General features: G+C 59.0%; 5 protein-coding genes across 5 annotated transcripts; 2 read left to right on the top strand and 3 right to left on the bottom strand.

Moving 5' to 3' along the window:
- Positions 1-67: 67 nt before the first annotated feature.
- Positions 68-3,082, top strand: PLICBS_010295 (uncharacterized protein; the record flags this gene model as incomplete). Its single annotated transcript, XM_018326606.1, has 2 exons — positions 68-1,980; positions 2,077-3,082. The coding sequence occupies 2 exons, from the start codon at positions 68-70 to the stop codon at positions 3,080-3,082; spliced, it is 2,919 nt and encodes a 972-aa protein (XP_018174926.1).
- A 158-nt stretch (positions 3,083-3,240) lies between these two features.
- Positions 3,241-4,605, bottom strand: PLICBS_010294 (uncharacterized protein; the record flags this gene model as incomplete). Its single annotated transcript, XM_018326607.1, has 8 exons — positions 3,241-3,288; positions 3,360-3,610; positions 3,668-3,764; positions 3,825-4,038; positions 4,103-4,201; positions 4,262-4,331; positions 4,394-4,492; positions 4,545-4,605. The coding sequence occupies 8 exons, from the start codon at positions 4,603-4,605 to the stop codon at positions 3,241-3,243; spliced, it is 939 nt and encodes a 312-aa protein (XP_018174927.1).
- A 3,704-nt stretch (positions 4,606-8,309) lies between these two features.
- Positions 8,310-10,669, top strand: PLICBS_010293 (uncharacterized protein; the record flags this gene model as incomplete). The annotated part of the gene is made up of 17 exons (XM_018326609.2): positions 8,310-8,395; positions 8,455-8,503; positions 8,567-8,579; positions 8,651-8,666; positions 8,719-8,884; positions 8,946-8,965; positions 9,018-9,099; positions 9,156-9,267; positions 9,327-9,392; positions 9,457-9,496; positions 9,549-9,701; positions 9,764-9,875; positions 9,932-9,947; positions 10,001-10,162; positions 10,213-10,315; positions 10,375-10,401; positions 10,459-10,669. The coding sequence occupies 17 exons, from the start codon at positions 8,310-8,312 to the stop codon at positions 10,667-10,669; spliced, it is 1,434 nt and encodes a 477-aa protein (XP_018174929.2).
- A 105-nt stretch (positions 10,670-10,774) lies between these two features.
- PLICBS_010292 (uncharacterized protein) lies at positions 10,775-12,747 on the bottom strand (the record flags this gene model as incomplete). The annotated part of the gene is made up of 2 exons (XM_018326610.1): positions 10,775-11,727; positions 11,817-12,747. 2 exons carry the CDS (start codon positions 12,745-12,747, stop codon positions 10,775-10,777), a joined length of 1,884 nt encoding a protein of 627 aa, XP_018174930.1.
- A 1,099-nt stretch (positions 12,748-13,846) lies between these two features.
- Positions 13,847-16,972, bottom strand: PLICBS_010291 (uncharacterized protein; the record flags this gene model as incomplete). Its single annotated transcript, XM_018326611.1, has 6 exons — positions 13,847-15,690; positions 15,743-15,921; positions 15,976-16,143; positions 16,195-16,462; positions 16,618-16,684; positions 16,823-16,972. 6 exons carry the CDS (start codon positions 16,970-16,972, stop codon positions 13,847-13,849), a joined length of 2,676 nt encoding a protein of 891 aa, XP_018174931.1.
- Positions 16,973-18,632: the final 1,660 nt, after the last annotated feature.

The following is an 18,632-nucleotide window of genomic DNA, read 5'->3' as shown; positions in this document are numbered from 1 at the left end:
TCATTGCATTGCTAAACACATTCTTTTAAAATAATGGGTCTTTTCATTTAAATCAAGGATAAACAATATGCCTCGCGGGGCAATCATTGGCTTGCTGGTGGCCGCGGCTGGCGTTGGGGCTCTCCCCAAGCAAGATCGCTTCCCTTCGTTCAGGAACTCTTCAAGCAGCGGTATTGAGGCGACCAGCACCAAAGGCCTCCAAATCCTCAACACCACAATCATTCACACTGCAACTCGCGACGCTCCCATACCTAGCCCCACCACGGGCGATCCCAGGGTTGTTTCCATCACGGTCACCTCGACCGTGACCACATGCAACAGGTTCGGGTTCTCTGGAGAACAGACAGCCACCTTCTCCAGCGCTGCCGAGACTGCGACGCTGGCCCCCAATGTTCACTGGGGGCAGGATACCAAGAAAGTCACCAATGTCGTCCCCGTTCCGCCCAACAAGGGGTCGGAGATGTACTATGGCGTCGGTGATCCATCTAAGCGCGGCAGCTTTGGCGTCGTGACTTACAACTTTGTTTCGCCTTCTGTCAACCTCGACCACAGCGACCACGTCAAGGCCGAGTATGACGAGAATGGGGGCCTCAGAGTCACCTTCACGAACAAGGATGCCTTCAAGCACGCGAGCCGGACTTGGGACCCCGCAGGTAAGGGACTGGTCTTGGTCGCCTACGGCAAGGGCTGTGAAGGATATCAGATCGGGGAGCGATGCTACTTCGACGCCACGCACCTAGTTGTGAACCGTGAGGACATGACCATCGACGTCTCGTGTCGACCCCAAGCTCCGAATGACCTCATCCACTCTGCAGAGGCGCGCTGGGGCTATTGGGATCCGTCACAGGGGCAGGACCCAGCCCACCCAGCACATCAGCCCGCCAACACGGAGAAGAAGCCCGGAAACGACCAATGTAAAGCTGGCGCAGACGAAGCTTCCAGCCTTTTCATGCAACAGATATCTCCGGACCGTAACCACATGTGTACCAACGACCTGGGCCGCCGCAGCTTCTGGTCCTGGATTGACGACCACATCATCGAGCCCGTCGGAGACTTTGTCAAAGGCATAGCCGAAGATGTCACGCACTTTGCAAAGTCCCTGTCCGTCGGGGGTGACTACGACAAGACGCTTTCGTTCAGCCTGCCCAAGTCGAGCAACGGCATAATGAGCGGGCTGGTTGACCCTTTGGCGAAGCAGACCAGGTCGCCGTGGGGAGACGCCCTCCTCCTTGGGTCGCTGGGCCCGAAGCGCAATGCGTCAGTGAGCATGTACTGCGTGGATTGCCGTGCGGGCGGTCGTGCCAACCTGCGCGGAAAGCTCAGATGGGGCCCGGTCGAGGGCCTCACCGCGGGCGAGGTCGAGCTGCACGTAGATGCTAGCGCTGCTTTCAACATCGGCATCGATATCAAGTACCCATGGCAGGCCGACTTGTCCGTGGATCTTTACCACCTCGATCTATCCGGCATTGGGTTCGGGCCCGTCGTGATAGGACCCAGCATCAGCGTGGGTGTCCATGTGGGACTGGCCGCCGAGGCCGCGGGGCGGATGCTTGCGGGCACTGAGATAGCCCTGAAGGACGCACATGTGGTTCTCGATCTTGTGAAGCCCTCTAGGAATGATGTTGGCAATTGGATGCCGTCCTTTCATCCCAGGTTCGAGGCCGAGGGCCATGCCAAGGTTGAAGCGACCTTGGGAATGCCCCTCGGCATAAACTGCGGCATCAAGCTCGCGCTGACGAGGAGGATGGTCTCGGTCTACAACGAGGTGTCCATGTCTGTCAGCGCCCAAGCCGGGGGCGAGGCTGAGCTCGAAGACGACGGGCAGCTCGAAGCGGGATTCGACAACACCAACGGTTGCGAAGGCATCGACTTCGAAATCAGCTGGCGGGACAGGGTCTGGGCTGACCTGAACGCCATCTTCCTCGGCACGTATGACCTCTGGGATTCCCAGCCGCAGCCCCTGCTGAAACGCTGCCTCGGGTAAGTTGAGACCACCCGACCTGGTGGCGTCAAATGCCAGTTGGTGTTTTGGCGTCTCGTGTGTTGCCTCGACTAACTCTTCATTTCCCCGTGCAGGCCCTCCGTGTACAACAAAGACAATGGAGAGCAAAACTACGAGTCCACGAACACCTGGACCTCTAGAAGCATCCTTCCCACAACCTCGACTGCAACACCACCCTGGCTACGGACCGCAAACATCTCCATGACGACTACACCGTCTGCCACGACCCCTTGGTCTGAAACTAGACTCGGCCCCAAACCAACGAACTCTCGCGCGTCCACGACTCTCGAAAAGCCCAGTACGGTGTACAAATGGACTATGCCCACGATAGAACCCACATCTACCGCCACGTCCACATTGGTGCCGACCATGCTCCCCCCTGTCACAGCGAGCCGAAGCTCTTCTCCCTCAGTGCCCGACCATCACAGTTCGGACAGCTCAGACTCAAGGCAGAGCACTCGCACCACGGAAGACACAGCAGACTCAGCAACAACGAATGTCCCACCGTCGCAGACACAGGCGCCGCCCGCGCTGGACAAGCCATGGAACGACAGCAAAGGATTCGAGCACGGCCCCCTGATGGACTACAACCGCACCATCAAGGTTACGTCCTGCGGCGATGGCAGCGTGTACGCGGTCCCAGCCGGGGCCAAAGAAGCCAGGTGCTCCGACCAATGGATCACCGACCCGGACAACACCGTCATCGGCCACGGGCCCTGGAACAACCTGTACTACTCCAACGACACCATGGACGCTGTCGGCGTCTCGAAGCTGAGCGTCGGCACCTGCGACGACCTACCCTCCGGCAACGCGGCCGCGCTCGTGGCGCACAACGACCCCAAGACGTCCCTCCCGCCCCGCTACATTGCCGTCACTCCTTACAAACAAGTCTTCTATCTCATTGTCTGCAACTTTCTGGACATGGACGGCAGTCAGGTGTTCCTGACTAGCCATTCCGTCGCGGGCATCAAGAAACTGGAAAGCAACGAGGGCATTGAGTCGGTGACGAGCTTCAGGGTCGACCAGTGCCGAGCGCTGATGCTTTCCCCTGGTAGAGAGGCGCGGAGCTGCACTCCGTAAGCGAGCTCTCCAGGGCACGGCCTTTTCATCACGCTTCATGCTTCATGACTGCGACAGCAGCTGAGGTTGAGGTGAATGCTTCAGACTCCATGTTGGCTGCTGCTGGGCATTTCTCCCACCAGGCCCCTTCAAGCCAGGCCCTTCATGTATTTAATTACCTAGTTTCTCTTCTGCGCCTCTACCGGCCCAAACCAATCTTCAAAGCCCTGTCCATATCATAAGCATTTGCACCACTGATATATACAAAAGGAGACCAGGGTAGGAACTGTCCACTTACCAAGTCACTTCTCCATGCGGGGGTGTTGACTCGCTTCTGCTTCCCGTTTGCCGCCATGGAGTTGAGCAGGTCCATGTCCTCCTTGGGCAGCGCGACCACTTTGAGGTTCTGCTCGATGCGGGCCGCGGTCACGGACTTGGGCAGCACTATGACGCCGCGATTGACCTGGTAGGAGATGAGCACGGTGGCGGGCGACACGCCGTTCTTCTTGGCCACGGCCGCGATGTCTTCATCTTCGAGCAATGGCGCGCCTGAGGCACGGGCGTCAGCTATGCGTAGACTGGTTACGGCAAAGGATGGAAAAGTACCTGTTGATCCGAGAGGGCAGTATGCCTCGAGGACAATGCCGTGCTGGTCGCACCACTCCTTGAGCTTGTGCTGGGGGTTGTACGGATGCAGTTCGACCTAGAAACATGTTAGCGAGTGTCGCGCGGGCCGAGTCGGATTGATTCGACAAGCGCTTACCTGGTTCACGGCCGGAACGACGGTCCACATCTTCTGCAGGTGCTCCAGGTACGGCACGCTCCAGTTCGACACGCCAATCGCCTTGACCTTGCCAGCGCGGTACACCTCCTCCATCTGCCTCCAGGTGTCCTGCTGGTTCCATGAGAAGTCGATGGAGCGCGTGCCATCGGGGTTGGTGGGGAGCAGGTCAGACGTCTCGTTGGGGACCAGGCGTCTTGGCGACATCGGAGTCAGGACGATGTGGTTTTATGAGTTGCTGCTGGGGGGAGTCAACTTACACGGGCCAGTGAATGAGATACAGATCCAGGTAGTCTGTCTGAAGATCCTTCAGGGTCTGGGCCAAACCGGCTGCGACATCGGGCTGATGTGTGTTCCAACTGAGGCAGGATTAGCCACCCATCCGGACGTCTCTCACCCCAAAGTCTTGCGTCACATACAGCTTGCTGGTGATGAAGATTTCGCTCCTAGGCACTCCGGACGCCTTGATGGCGTCTCCAACCTCCTTCTCTGTATCTCAGTCAGCGCCGGACACGAAATGTCGGCAGCCCCGCACCCGAGGTGGACCATACCATTGCGATAGATGAGCGCGCAGTCAATGTGCCTGTAGCCGCTCTTCAAAGCGTGCTCAACAGCCCTGCCAACCTCGCCGGGCTTTGCCTGCCACGTCCCTGAGCGATTGTCAATTCGGAGATCATCCCTGGACACAAAACCGGGACCTACCAAGGCCAACTGCGGGGATGGAAGCGCCAGTGTTGAGAGTAAGGTGAGTCGCGGGCGCCATCTTTGCTACTGATTGGGTTAATGAGGCGATCGGCCTTTTGGAGAACTACGTCTTCAACTCGCATGAATGTTTTGGGAGCGTGCGGCCTTTATACGCGGCTTTTCAACGACGTCAATTGCCGGATTGTGGATGTCGTCGGAGTCGCTGTGGACGTGGCGGATTATTGGTGGAGAATGGCATTTCCGTGTAAGTCGGGTGATTGAATTGGGCATCGCACGGATATATGTCCGACATCGCAGAATGCTCCCCCGGCGCGCGACCAACCCTTGAAGGCCTCACTACATGTGTCGCCGTCATCATGACGTCGTGTATTCGTGTACATGCGCATTCCCACAGGACTGCCTTGTCAGGGACGTCCGCATTCTTTCTCGAGAATCACCTCTCCACGGCCGCTCAAGGTCCTCAACTTGCATCATTGATCTGTGTCATATCCTATTCGGTCTCTAAACTCATGAGCACGTGCTTGAAACGCTGCGCAAGGCCCCACGGCATGCTCTCCAGCCTCTCGCTAAATATTGACAGAACCTTGGTGCTACTGAGGTCGTTCAAGTCTCCAAGTCCCTGAAACGACACCGGACCACCATTTCTTATCCATTCACTCGCCCCAGCGTGGTCGGACCCTGCAGTCACCGTTAGGCGCTTGTAAACATTAGATGCAAAGGCAACTAACAGGTGATTATTGTCCGCCTCTGGCTCGGGGACGATTCTCCGATGGACGTGGAGAACTTGAGAATGGCCCAAAAGGTGAGAGCCAGGTCAAGAGTCAACACAGTCTCGGCCGGTGAACTGCATGGTCAGTCGGGCGCCCTGGAGATGCACACACGGCGGCGACTTACTCAAAGGTGAATCTTGACAGCAGGGTGCTCAATTGGCCGGCCTGCGCAAGTATTGACCTCGTACCGATTGGATCCTCATCAATACGAGCTCGCACCCAACTACGGGCATCTTGCTTGCTCTCCTCTGTACCAGACTTGCCGGCCGCGATTTTGACGTTGTTGAGAAAGCCTGGCCAGGTGAATTGCATGTGCCCAAGATGCGAAAGGGCTGAGACACTGACAATCAGCGAATTCGGCTTGTTTGGAAGTGAGTGGGACGACGCCGATAACTGGTCAAGCAGCTCTTGCGGATTGCTGTATTGGTCAGTTCCGGGGACATAGGATGAAAGGACACGGCTTGACGCACTAATTGAATGTCGGTGGGAAGGCAAGGCGATAAAGATTGTCGCGGCAAAGGCTAGGCTGTGAGAATATCGGATCGAATGCAGCTGCATCAGTGCATAGTCTGCCGCACCTTTAGCTTCCCTTCTCTTCACGGTCGAGGCCCGCCAAGCCCTACCTATACAGCGTGTGGGCTATCACGGATAGCCCAAAGGAACTCAGTGGCTGAGGCAAAGTCCCGTGCGAGAGCAGGGAATCCAGAACAACTCTGAAATTGGAGGAATCTTGGTCCGACGGATGGCCTGTGTATGGTGGTGTTGTGTTGTAGGCTTCATCGTCCCCTGGCAGAGGAACATTGATCTCACCAACAGATAGAAGCGGCGCAATATTGAGCAAAGCAGAAATTTGCATGTCATAAAGCTGTGCGCAGGTCAGTCAACCAGGTCCAGCCGTACTCAGGATTGCCACCTACATAAATCCCCCACCCCAAGTTCCTCCGCTCGTCATCGTCGGCTTGTGCTCTGCGGAGTTCCTCATCGCTGGGGCTTTCGTTTCGCTTTTGTAGCTCTTTCACAAATGAGAGGCTTGGACGGAGAAGATGCATTCGTCTCGCCGCCGTCACCAGGCTGCCCCTGCTTATCTCTGCATGTTGGTACAGCATCCTCGATCCGCAAAAGAGTCCAAAGGTCGACTGAAGCAGCGACGCCTGCACGAATGTCGTGTCAAACATGGCACGTTGGTCGCTCTCTCTCATGTAACTAATTGCCCTCCGCGTCAGCTCGTTGAGTGCGATTGCCAAACCGCTCAACTTATCGCGCGAGTACATGGCGCCGATTGACGCCATGGCGAGAAGGAGGATTGGCGGCGCGTCGCTCGTGCGCATCTTTGACCGCCGAATAATAGGCAAGGTGTCGTGAAAGTGGCGAAAGTAAAGGTTGACGCAGACAGATAGTGTTTGCGTGGACGGGAAGAGAGTCACATCCACAACAGGCCAGTTTGGCTGGTTGGTCGTGCTGACAAGCGTCATCATTGCCTCGCGACTAGACTCTTTGATGAAGTCGAGGTTTGGGTCTCGGAAGATTGATGGTGTGGATTGGACAATGGGCGAGAGACTGAGCTGGCTGTCCGTCTCGCTAGGGCGATAGACGTGTGGCTGGAAGAGCGGCTTGAGCAGGCAGGCCATGCAGTAAGGTTTCTGAGGGCGCTGTAACTTACCCACGGTGTATCTGGAGGTTGCGCATCTCGTATGAGCTCTGAAGACGGTGGTAGCGATATGGCCTTGGCCGGTGTTATTTGGTGTGTGATGGATGGTGCGGCGTCAGTATTGTGAAACCAATTGAGCGGTGACATGTTCAAGATGTCCATGTGTCCCAGCTCAACGTCGCCAATGTCCCAGCCGAAGAAACTCTCCGATGCATCAGTAGCAAGTCCATAGAGTGGCTCGAATGGGAGAGTAGAGATTTCTAAACAGGCGTAAGCATGCGAATAGGCGTTTGTTGGTGCTGCATACCAGTAGTTGGGACGGTCGTAGGCTGCTCCAGGACGCTGGAGGCTGCTGGCTGGCCTGGACTCGAGGAGGACGATGCGCGCCCTGTCTCACTTGGAAGGTCAGAGTTGACTTCAATGGGCTGTTCGGAAACATTTCCGGTGTTGTCGTTGCGATACATGCACTCTCGTCCTGAGGCAGTACAACGGCTGCAAGTTGTCCCTCGCTGGCCGTCACAGCGGACCTTGAGGGAGACACACGAGACACTGCCTCATCAGTCAAGAACCAGACTAAGGACGGCACAGGGCGCTTACCAGGACACTTTGCGGGGCTTCTTTGCTCGAAGATCATGAAGAGCAAGATGTCTGGTCATAACATCTCTGCAGACGTGTTAGCACTCTGTACCCCCAGCACTTGCGCCGCTAGACGACGTGCCTTCGAACAAATCTCTTCTTGCATGTCGGACACTCGTGCTTGAAGTCGCGCGCATCTAGACATGTCAGCGCAACCGACGGTGAGTGTGACTAGGGTCCGGGCGTACGGCTGCGTTCGTGTCTCTGGAGGTGCTCCCGCTTCCTGTACATCCGCCCGCAGCCCGACCAGGAGCACACAAACGTGGCATCGCTGTGCGACTGAGCCCGGCTCGAACTAACGGGCGACGGCTCCGACACGGATTCAGACGGCATTTGCGCGGCAGTCCCCCTTTCGCTTGCGAGGCGGGCGGAGATCGCTCTGGTGGACGGACGGAGTGGAGGTGGAAGGTTGACGGTTGGGCGGAGGAAAGGTGGAGGCGATCATGCCGGACCGGAAGTGGGTGGAAAGAACCCAAACTGACTCGTGACCACCCGCAACCCACTCACCACCACCACTTACAGCGTCAGCATCCAAGGTCGACTTCAATATTTTCCCCACGGGGCCTCCGGCTTCACTCTCCACTTCCCCGCGAGTTGCGGCGTGGCAGTCATGCATATATAGCCATATGCCATGAGCCGGAAATCCGGGGAAGCAGGGGCACGGATAAGTCAATCTGCTGAGGCTCACACTGTCATTCAGCTTTCACCATGTCCAAGGAGCTCTCGGCCCACAGCGAAAGCGTCACGGACGCGCAGGAGCGGCCGTTTGTGGAGGACCCGGCCATGGAGAAGCGGTTCGTCGTGACGATCTCGCCTGGGGAGGTTCCGTGTATCGCTGACAACATGATTGTAGGATCCTTCGCAAGGTTGACATGCGGCTCATTCCGCCCCTGTTCGTCATGGTAAGTCCACCTTCCGATCATTGTTCGGATGGGAGTGTGCGATCGTGCTGACATTGATACAAGTACATTTTGAACTGTAAGGGCCATTGAATGCCGGTTGAGGGTATCCTGCGGTTGCACCTGCTGACCAGTCACTGCCAACTCCAGACCTTGATCGAAACAAGTACGTGTGAGATAACTCGTCCTTTCGAGCGTGACTGACAGCATCTGCAAAGCATTGGAAATGCCAAAGAGGCGGGCATGGCCGAGTCGCTCCATCTCAGCTCCTCGGACTACTCCCTCGCAGTGTCCATCTTCTTCATCGGATACCTGCTCCTCGAAGTCCCCAGCAACATGATCTTGAACCGGACGAGACCGAGCCTGTATCTCCCAGGCCTCATGGTATGTTCGGAGCAGATCTCGCCAATTATGAACTGCAGAACGCTGACAAATAGCCGAGTAGATTGTTTGGGGCGGCATGGTGTAAGTGGTGGCTGCAAGGCCGGCCTCAGTTGACCGAACTGACAGGTCTCAGAATTGCATACGTCGGTATCAACACCAAGGGGCATCTCATTGCCCTACGCTTCTGCCTCGGTCTTCTCGAAGCAGGTTACTTTGTACGCCTCCCCTCCGTCCTCGAGCCCGGGTTCGATCGTGCTGACAGGCCTTGCAGCCCGGCGTCCTCCTATTCATGAGCAATTGGTACAAGAAGACCGAGCTTGCGCGCCGCTTCTCTGTGTTCTACTGCGCCTCGCTTCTTTCAGGAGCCGTAGGCGGCCTCATTGGTGCGTATTCCTTGGTTTCAAATTTCCTCCATGTCGTGCCTTGACTGATGTGGCAACAGCCGGTGTCATTACCGATACGATGCAGAACCGGGGAAACTTGCCAGCGTGGAAGTGGCTGTTCCTGAGTATGTAACCCGAATATCCAAGGGGCTAGCCCCCGTCAACGTGCGTAGCACTGACTTGGTCCAGTTGAGGGCTGCATGACGATTGGCTTCGCCATCATCGCAATGTGAGTACGGGGCAGGCATGGCGCATCCAGTGCCGACGACTGACAGCCTCAGGTTCATTCTGCCCGACTTCCCCGCGACGACAAAGTGGCTCACCGCCGAAGAGCGCGAATATGCCGTCCGCCGTCTCGAGCAAGACAACAACTCCACGCAGGCCGGCACGATGGGCCACCTCGAAAGCTTTGTTCGCGCCGTAAAGGACTGGAGGTGAGTGCTTTGGTGGCGACCTCAATCTCTCTGTATACGGACTCTGACACGACCGGGTGTAGGACTTGGATGTTTGTCCTCGCGCAAAGCCTGTGTACCTGCGCCGGCACCATCACGTACTTTATCCCGACTCTGATGGCGGCGCTGGGATACAAGGGCCATGAGATCCAATACGTGAGTGTCTCTCTGGAACACGCCCCCAAAAGTTTCATGGACTGACAGATGTATAGATGACGATTCCCATTTGTAAGAAAGACGAAGCTCCCGCGTTCGCCCAGGGGCATGCTGACAATCCACAGACATGGTTGCGCTCGTCATCGTCCTGGCCTGCTGCTTCTCGTCCGACCTCCTGAACGAGCGACCGAAGCACATCATGGCTATGGGCGCCATGTCCACCATTGCACTGATCATTACCGCCGCAGTTACCAACTCCAAGGCCCGGTACGCCTTTTTGGCGATTGGTACGTTGAAGAAGTCGGTGACAATAGCATGCATTACTGACTGTGGACAGGTGCTTCCGGCATCTGGGCGTGCAGCCCCTTGACTTTGAGCTACCTCTCCAACACAATCTGCAGGCCAGCCGAGAAGCGCGCCGTCGCCATTGGCGTTGTCAAGTGCGTAAACCACGGCTCTCTATAATGAGCTTCTCTCAGGCTGACAATATACTCTACAGCGCGCTCGCCAACCTTTCTTCCGTCTAGTACGCTGCCCCTATTCATCCCCCACGCAAGCGCCACGCATACTAACAACCTCCTAGTGGATCGTACATCTGGCCGTCCAACTCGGCGCCGCGGTACATTGCCGGCTTCTCCGTCTCGACATCCCTCATGTTCGGGTGCATCGTCACCGCCGCGGCCCTCATGTTCCTGACCAAGAAGTACCCCTACGACAACACCAAGGACGGGCGTCACGAGGAGCAGGTGGTCGCCGCCCGGGACGAGGAGGCTGCTGGATCGAACCGTGCTTGATATCGGATATGTGTATGTATGAAAGAACAAACTATAGCGCAAGCCTTGGATGGCTACATAGCTACGTTAGATAGTAGCGACAGAATACTACGAGCGACATCCTGCTCAGTCGTACGCATACAGCGAGGCGTTCGTCCCCCGTGCGTACACGGCCGCGCGGTCCCCGCCCCGGGGGTCCACGACCGGCGCATCCGTCACCACACCGCCGATGGACTCCCAGTCCGCCCACGCCGAGCCGTTAAACTCCTTCTTGTAGACGGAATTGTTAGTCCCCTGCGCGGCGAGGGTGATCCTCCCGCCGCCCCACGCCGCCGCCGACGGGCGCGACATGACGACGCCCCCCAGGCTCGTCCAGCCCGTCGCGCTCGGCACCCACGCGCTGCCGTTCCAGCTCTTCTGGTACACGGCGTTGTTCGTCCCGCGCACAAACAGGTCCAGGCGGTTCGGCGCCTTGGCCACGGGCGTGACGTCGTCCATGACCGTCCCGCCGAGGGGCTGCCAGCCCAGCACCGAGGGCAGCCAGGCGCTGCCGCTCCACGTCTTCTGGTAGACGGCGTTGTTGGTCCCGCGGACGAGCACGTCGATGCGGCCGGGCGCCCAGCTGACGGCGCGGGGGCTGCCCACGATGGTGCCCCCCAGATGCGTCCACCCGGTGACGCTGGGCGTCCACGCGCTGCCGTTCCACGCCTTGTGGTACACGCCGTTGTTCATCCCCCGCACGAACAGGTCCAGCCGGTTGGCGCCCCACGACACGGCGCAGATGTCCCCGATGATGCCGCCGCCGAGGGATTCCCATCCGCGCCACGCGCTGCCGTCCCACCACTTGTGCCAGCAGGCGTTGTCGGTGCCCAGCGCGAATAGGTCGATGCGGTTCGGGCCCCACGACACGGCGGTTACGTCCCCGTAGATGGTGCCGCCGAGGCTCTCGTATGCCGTCTCGCCGGGGGACCAGCCGGAGCCGCCGCCGCCGGCTTGCCACTTGTGGTAGACGGCGTTGTTGGTGCCCCGGACGAAGACGTCGGTCCGGCCCGGTGCCCAGGAGACGACGGCGGGGGTGCCTGGATAAGACTCGTTTGTCAGTCCGTGTAAAATTGCATCGTTGGCCAACATCAGAGAGTTCTGAGGGGCCGTATCAGGAGCAACTCACCGTAGTAGAGCCCGCCGAGGAAGCGCCACGCCGGGTACAGGTTGCGAATCGCCAGCCGGTCATCCTCCGTCAGGGACCTCTTGGTGAGATTCGACGACACAGACGGATACATGACCGCCCCCGCGACGCTCGAGTGCGCAAGCCCCAGAATATGCCCAAACTCATGCAACCCAACCGTCTCAATGTCAAACGCCCCCGCGACCGCGCCATCCACCCACTTGTGCTCCTGGTCATCATAATGCACCGGCAGGGGCAAGCCCTTGACGATGACGGAGTACCCCGGCGGGAAGTCGGCATGCGCCAGCACGCCGCCGACCATGGAGTGGTCCGGGTCGTTGGCCGGGCGGAACTCGACAAACACCTCGGGGCTCTGCGCCGCGGCCACCTCGGTGAAGGTCAGCCCCACGCCCGCGTCGGCCCACGTCTTGAGCGCGCGCCGGATCGCGGCCTTGCACGTCTCGGCGGGGAGCTGCGACGACTGCGCGCCGAAGGTGTAGCGGATGTTGCGGTCCTTCCAGGGGCCCAGCACGGTGAAGTCGACGGACTGCGTGAGGTCCGGGAAGCCGCAGCGGTCTTCGGCCATGGCGCTGCGAGTCTCCGGCCCGAAGACGCCGTCGACCTTGAGCTTGAAGAACTCCTGGAACGCGCGGAGGGCGGCGGCTGTGTCCTCGCCGACGGGGCCTGCCTCGGCGCCAGAAGCAGCGGCGGACGACGACGACGGTGACAGCGGCATGTAGCCGTAGTGCTGGAGGTAGTTGTTCACCTCCGTCACGTCCACCTTGTCCCCGGCACAAAAAGTAGGCGTAGCTTGGATCTTGGCCTTCGAGACGGGGACCTTGGCCGCGTCTCTGGGAGGGGGAAACACGATGCCCGTGTCCGTGGCCATGGAGGTGCCATTCTCAGCAGCGCCGTTGACAGGGCCATCCTCCATGACGGGGATTTTTTCAACATCCATATTCAGAATATCAGTACTTTGTAGATTGATAAGATTGCTATGCTGTCACTCGGGAGAGGATGCATGTCTGGATCGCGGTCCCCGTCTGCAATTTATACCTGAATTTTGGCACGGCCTGCGGCGTACACTCGCATCGACGCAGTGCGCGGACAAGCGATAGATCGAACATGTCTCTTCAAGCCGCATGTCATGCATGCAGGCATCCATGCCACCAAGTTCGTCTCTCGCCTCGCCCACGAGGGGGACATGTAAGCCCAAGCGACGGTCTAGATCCCGCATCAGCTCCCATCAACCAAGTCACTCCCGGTCCAACATGAACTATCCATTCCCCAAACGCAGATGACGACGTCCACCCGCCCAGCTGATCCAAGCGACCACCACTCCCAATCAACGCCCTCCCAAAGCCATGATTCGACCCGACCCGGACGCCATCGCCTCTGCCCGCATCAATATCTACCGCGCCACGGCTGTTGTTTCCTGTTTCACTCGCCTTGGCCTCACTGGTCGGCGTCCCGAGAAACCAGGGCAGCCAGCTGCCCTCCCGCGGCAGCTGAACAACCTTAAAATCTGCCTTAAGCCACAACCCTCAACGAAGCAATTCGGATAGGCAGCTAGCTCGCCCTCGCTTGCCGAGTGCCACATATAGGGCTGAGCCGTGGTCGCATCTGCCGCAAACCCCCAGTCACCTGCCGTGCTTGGCGGGCGAATCACCGCGCTGGGCGCCGCCATGCTGAATGCCTGTCGCAACGCCAAACTCATACTATACATGCACTTCAGTCGGCGCAGCAAGCCTCACATACCCCGTTTTCGGGCACATCATGCTGTGTTTCGCGAGAGCTGTTAGTAGAGCCAAGGCGCCAAAGGCCGTCATGCATATTCATGGGTATCTCCTTAGACTCTGGATGGGCGACTACCGTCGCCATGCATATTCCATCCCAGCAATAACCAAATTTGTACATAATTCAAGACATGTACGAGCAGCTCCGTACTCATCGACTCGTCCAGACTCGATGCTACTCCGAGCAGCATCGAACGCCCTGCACCGCAGCCGACCTGTTGCTCTCCACGCTGCGTCTCAAGCGTTACCCCCACTTCCCGCAAGGAAGTAGTCGAGCTCGTTCCCCGTCCCCGTGTTGAACCTCTGTTCGTCCTCAGCCAGCTGCTCGAGTAGGCTCAAAAACGGGTCCTTTTCATCCGTTTGCGTCGTGCCAGTGCTGCCGCTCTTGGCACTCTTGGTGCCCGGGCTCGGTGCCGGAGCGCCCGAGTTGAGAATGCTCATCTTGTTCTGCTGGCCATCGTCGCCAGTCCACGTGGCAGGACTGCCAAAAGCATTCGTCGGTAGTGTTCCAAACATGGGGTCGTATGTTGGATTGCTGTCATTGCCCGAAATCTGGCCCGTGTTGCCGGGCGTGAAGCCAGAGCCATACCCGTAGGGGCTGAGTCCAGTGCCAGACAACGACGGCATGCCCTGTCCCGCGGTCCGCGGCGTCAAAGGCGACACGCCATACGCCTGCCCTTGGCCCGAAGCCGACGGTGCGGGTACCGGCGGCATCGTGTTCCGTATATTGCTGGTGCTCTGGCTATACTCCGGATTCTCGTAATGCGCCTGTGGCGGAGACGGCCCGGCCTGTGATGGCTGCACGGCTCCTGGCTGGTATGAAGCGGCTCTTGACGCTTCGGGTGACGGCAGGGGAGCCGATGCCCCAGGTGTGGGCTGTCCCCGCACGTCGAGCCGTTGGGTTTGCTGGCTCAAGGACGTGGCTTTGCGCTTCAGCTTCGGCCGTTCTGCGTGGCTGGCCGCCTGCGCTGCTTGAGCCGCAGTTCCTGCATAAGATCCCACGAAGAAATCCACCACAGTGTCTGCGAGGCTTAGGTGGGCAGGGTCGAAGCGGAAAGACTTGCCACCAGGACCGCCAATGTTCGAATACCGGTCGAAAAAGTCCTCGAGATGGAATCCAGGCGTGTACCGCATCGCGCTGCCGAGCATGGCATTCACCAATTCGCCGTGGGCGTTGTAGATACCCTGCAGAGTATCCCGTTCATGCTGCACGTTGGCCCAAGCGTATTGGAGCTCACTTAGCGTCTGCATCTCCCGCGACAGGGACTCCGACGATTGGCTGAAGACGTTCGACTCGCCAAGGGCGCTGGTGTTGGTGTAATGTGTGCCGTGGATATGCACCGTCGCTGCCGTGCATATGCAGTACCCGACGATTGCAGGCCACTCGATCGTGCTTGCTTGTCGGGCAAAGTCAATCAGCTCCGCTATGGCGTTCGCGTGCAGAAAGCACATGTTGGTCGCCTCAATCTGCCATGACTGATGCTGGCCGTTGCCAGCCAACTCCGCCAGATCGATAGGTAGAAAGGGTCGGTAGACCAGGCAGTGGATGAGATGATAGATGAATTTGCCGAGGACGAGGATTGTTGCCTCTGGTTGTCGAAACAGCACATGCAGACCGGAAAACATCTCCCCGGCGCCGGAAGCCCAAAAGTCGAGTTCTTGGCGAATCTTTGACAACGTTGACAACGAGTGCCAGGGAAAATGAGAGTCCCCTTTGACGCCGCCGGCCGCAAGATACCTGTTGGTGATGCCCAGGATGCGAGTGATGTCGATGAGCATGCCAGTACTACCCTGGGACTTTTTGCCATTACCATGGAAGTACTGGACGTTGGAGCCGCGTTGGAAGAATTCGCCATCGATGGGTAGGGCAGAGGGGCTAGGGGACCACGATGGCAGGCGGAGGGCGATGCCCTTGTCGCGTATCAGCGATGGCCGTTTGGAACCACATGTCAGGAACCGATCGAGGATGTAGCACGTCCAGAACAGCCGTCTCCTCAACTCTCGATCTGCCAGTCCAATTGGTGCCTGCGTATCGACCTCACGATGGAGCTCAAGAGCTGTCGCCATACCAATGGCGTTTGCTATACAGTGTCAGCGATCCGGTACCGGAGTTCGGTACTCTGGGCGTCTTACCCATGAGCATATGTGCCTTCTTTCCTTTTCCAGACGCAATGAAGGCAAGAACGAGAAGCAACAGGGTCTGCAGAGCATCGATTGACGGCTCGTCAATGTCCATTGATTGTCTTGCCCGTGCAGCATAATCCTCGCTGAGTTGCACGGCAGCCTGAGCGCCTTGAGGATGAGGAGTGAGCCTGAGAGGGCGTCAGCCGCGATTGCACAAAAGTAGGTACATGTGCTCGTCTCACCTTGCAGCCACAGCCCAGATAGCGCAGCACAGGTGATGGGGCGCTTGGCCGGACTGAATGCGATGTCTCGTGGACGACTCATCGACAATGTAATACGGTTTGCCATGAGAGCGGGTAAAGTAGGTGTGAAGGAGCGTGTCGACCTGTACTGGCGAGGCCGGCGATTCTCTTCAACAAGGTCAGTTGATGCATCAAGAGAGATGGCAGATAGCAACGCACCTTGGATCCAGAACCAATGAATTCACCCGCGATGAGGTGCTCGTGGGCGCATTATCTGACCCGCTAGCAATTCGCTTCAGGGGCGGCTCCATTGGCTCGGCCCCATTACCATCAGACTCTTCAGGGGTCACATCGTTTCCGGCGTCTTCGTCCTTTGACGATGATCCCTCGGCGTTCTTCTCCTTGAGCTTGGCCTCGAGCCCGTCAACCCGCTTGAGCAGCGCTTCCAGCACATCCGTCTTGGGACCGCGCTTTTTGGGGACGGCATCTGGACATCATCAAACGTTAGTAAGCGGATCAACGCTGTGTCACCTCAGGATTTCTGGCAATGTACGCGTCGCCAAGACGGCAGGCCAGCATGGCGATGCAGGCAAGCGAGCCATGTGCGCGAGCACGCACGCAGCCGCGTTCATTCAAACTCACCATAAACGCAAGGGCACTGAAAAATCTGACAGGCCTCGCATGTTGGCCGTAACCGGTTGCACTTGATCTGCCGCGCAAGAGAAGGCCGGGTCAGCGATGGTCGTACAGGACAAGTTGCCGTCGGACCACGGTAGCATGAGCGCGCGGGGCCCGCCAAAGGCTCAACGCTGTCCATCGGCCAGAGGGGGGAGGACTGCTGGCTTACCTTTCGCTTGCGACACGACTTGCAGTTCATGGACTCGCGCGGGCCCGTCTCCTGGCGCCGCGCGGGCAGGCGCTCGATGCTCACCTGCTGCCGGGGGATGGCAACGGGATGAGCATGGCCGGCCGCGATGCCATGCGGTGAGGGGTTCATCTCATGCTCCGTCGCGGGACCCGACAAAGGCGCACTGCTCCTCCTCCTGCTGCTGCTCAGTCTCGCGTCGTCGGATGATGGGTGTGAGGGCCTCGCGACGCTAACGGTCTCGGCCGCAATGGCAGCGACAAACAGGGCGGTCGTTGGCGATGATGGGTGAGTAAGGACGTGGTTGACGCGAGAGGTTGATTGAACGAGCGCTAACTGGCGGGGCGCTGGGCTCAGCGTCAGGGACGCAGGGTCAAGCCGCGGAGTATCGGCGGTGGTCCCTCTTTCCTCCGCAGAACAATTTCAATCCGGCGTCCAGCGTCACCCCCGGCGCAAAACCCCGGGTGATGGACGACGGCGACGCCGAGCAATCAATCAATCCAATCCACTGCACTCCACGCAACGGCAATGGGACGTCTGTGCTTCCCTAGATCGCGAATGCGTGCCGACGACTGTCTTGAATTGAAGCGCTATCGCAGCAAGTAGTAGCCGCAGAAGCAGCAACAGCACCACTCTGGCACACCAACGTGCAGTGCAGACCGCGCACGGCCCAGGTGCTGGCCCAGGAATGGATGCCGGCAGCGGGAAGTAGGCTCAGGGTCGGGGCGGCCCCGGACCGAAGGATTGGAGAAAGGATCGTCGCGGGCGGCTCGAGCTTTCTCTGCGGCACAGCGCACGCGCACGGCACGCACGAGTCAAGGTGCGCCGCGGGCGGCCGGGGGACACACAATGGTACGGATGGACCTCCACGGGAGACTCAGCACACGCGCGCGCGCACACCCAGCCTTGCGGAGTGGCAAACTCTGCTAGAGCCGAAATCGACGGCGCCGGCAGATGTGCTTTCGATGAGATGAGATGAGATGCGATGCGATGCGATGCGACTTGCTTGGAGCCAAGGCGAATCCTGTCAGCGCGTGGCGAGTAGTAGTTCAGGAGGAGCTGCTGCTGTGCCGCATCGCGAGGGTCGCATCCGTTCCCTCCATTCGCTGAAGAAAAAGGATCGAGGGGAAGAGGAAGGGGAGGAAGGGTCCGAGCTTTCCCTCCCTCCTCCTGCCTCGGGGCACGGCAGCCAGTTATGTCGGAGAAAAAGCCACGCGATCTGACAGCTCGCCTGTCACACCTGACTCTGCGAAGCAGGCTCTCTCTCACGACGGTTGAATCGTGCAACCTCGAAAGTCGGTGCGCCGGCGGCGGCGGCCAGCCCACCTTCAAGCTTGCAAATAAGCTAACTAAGGTAGCGTAGCGTATCTGCAGCGACGACTGGACCCTCCGGGCTTCGCCAGCTCGTCCCCGGCCGGCCGTCGCTGGCAGACGGGACCGACGATGCACCTCAGACGCACGCACGCGCTGCATGCAGGGCCGCCGCGGGCTCCAGGCTCTAGAGCTCCAGCGCCCCAGGCAGGGCTGGATGCCCCGCGCATTGCGGCAACCTTGGAAACCCTGCCGGGCAAACCTGCTGGGAACCAGTCAGCGCCTGCGGAGAGGCCGCCTAGCGCGCTGTAGCGCCGCGCGACGGCCCTTTCAGGCGAGCTCTGTGGCCTTGGCAATTTACCACTCGCACGAGTGTCGGAGATGCAATCACGGGCCCCGCTTCGCCCACCCGCGCTTGCGGGCACCTGCTACCGGAACCCCGGGTCCGGGCCCTGGGAACTCGTCACTCGTCGTCATCCCT

The sequence above is a fragment of the Purpureocillium lilacinum genome (assembly GCF_023168085.1).
Source record: "Purpureocillium lilacinum CBS 284.36 DNA, scaffold_8, whole genome shotgun sequence".
Classification (NCBI taxonomy): domain Eukaryota; kingdom Fungi; phylum Ascomycota; class Sordariomycetes; order Hypocreales; family Ophiocordycipitaceae; genus Purpureocillium; species Purpureocillium lilacinum.
This window is presented reverse-complemented; position numbering and strand designations above follow the sequence as displayed.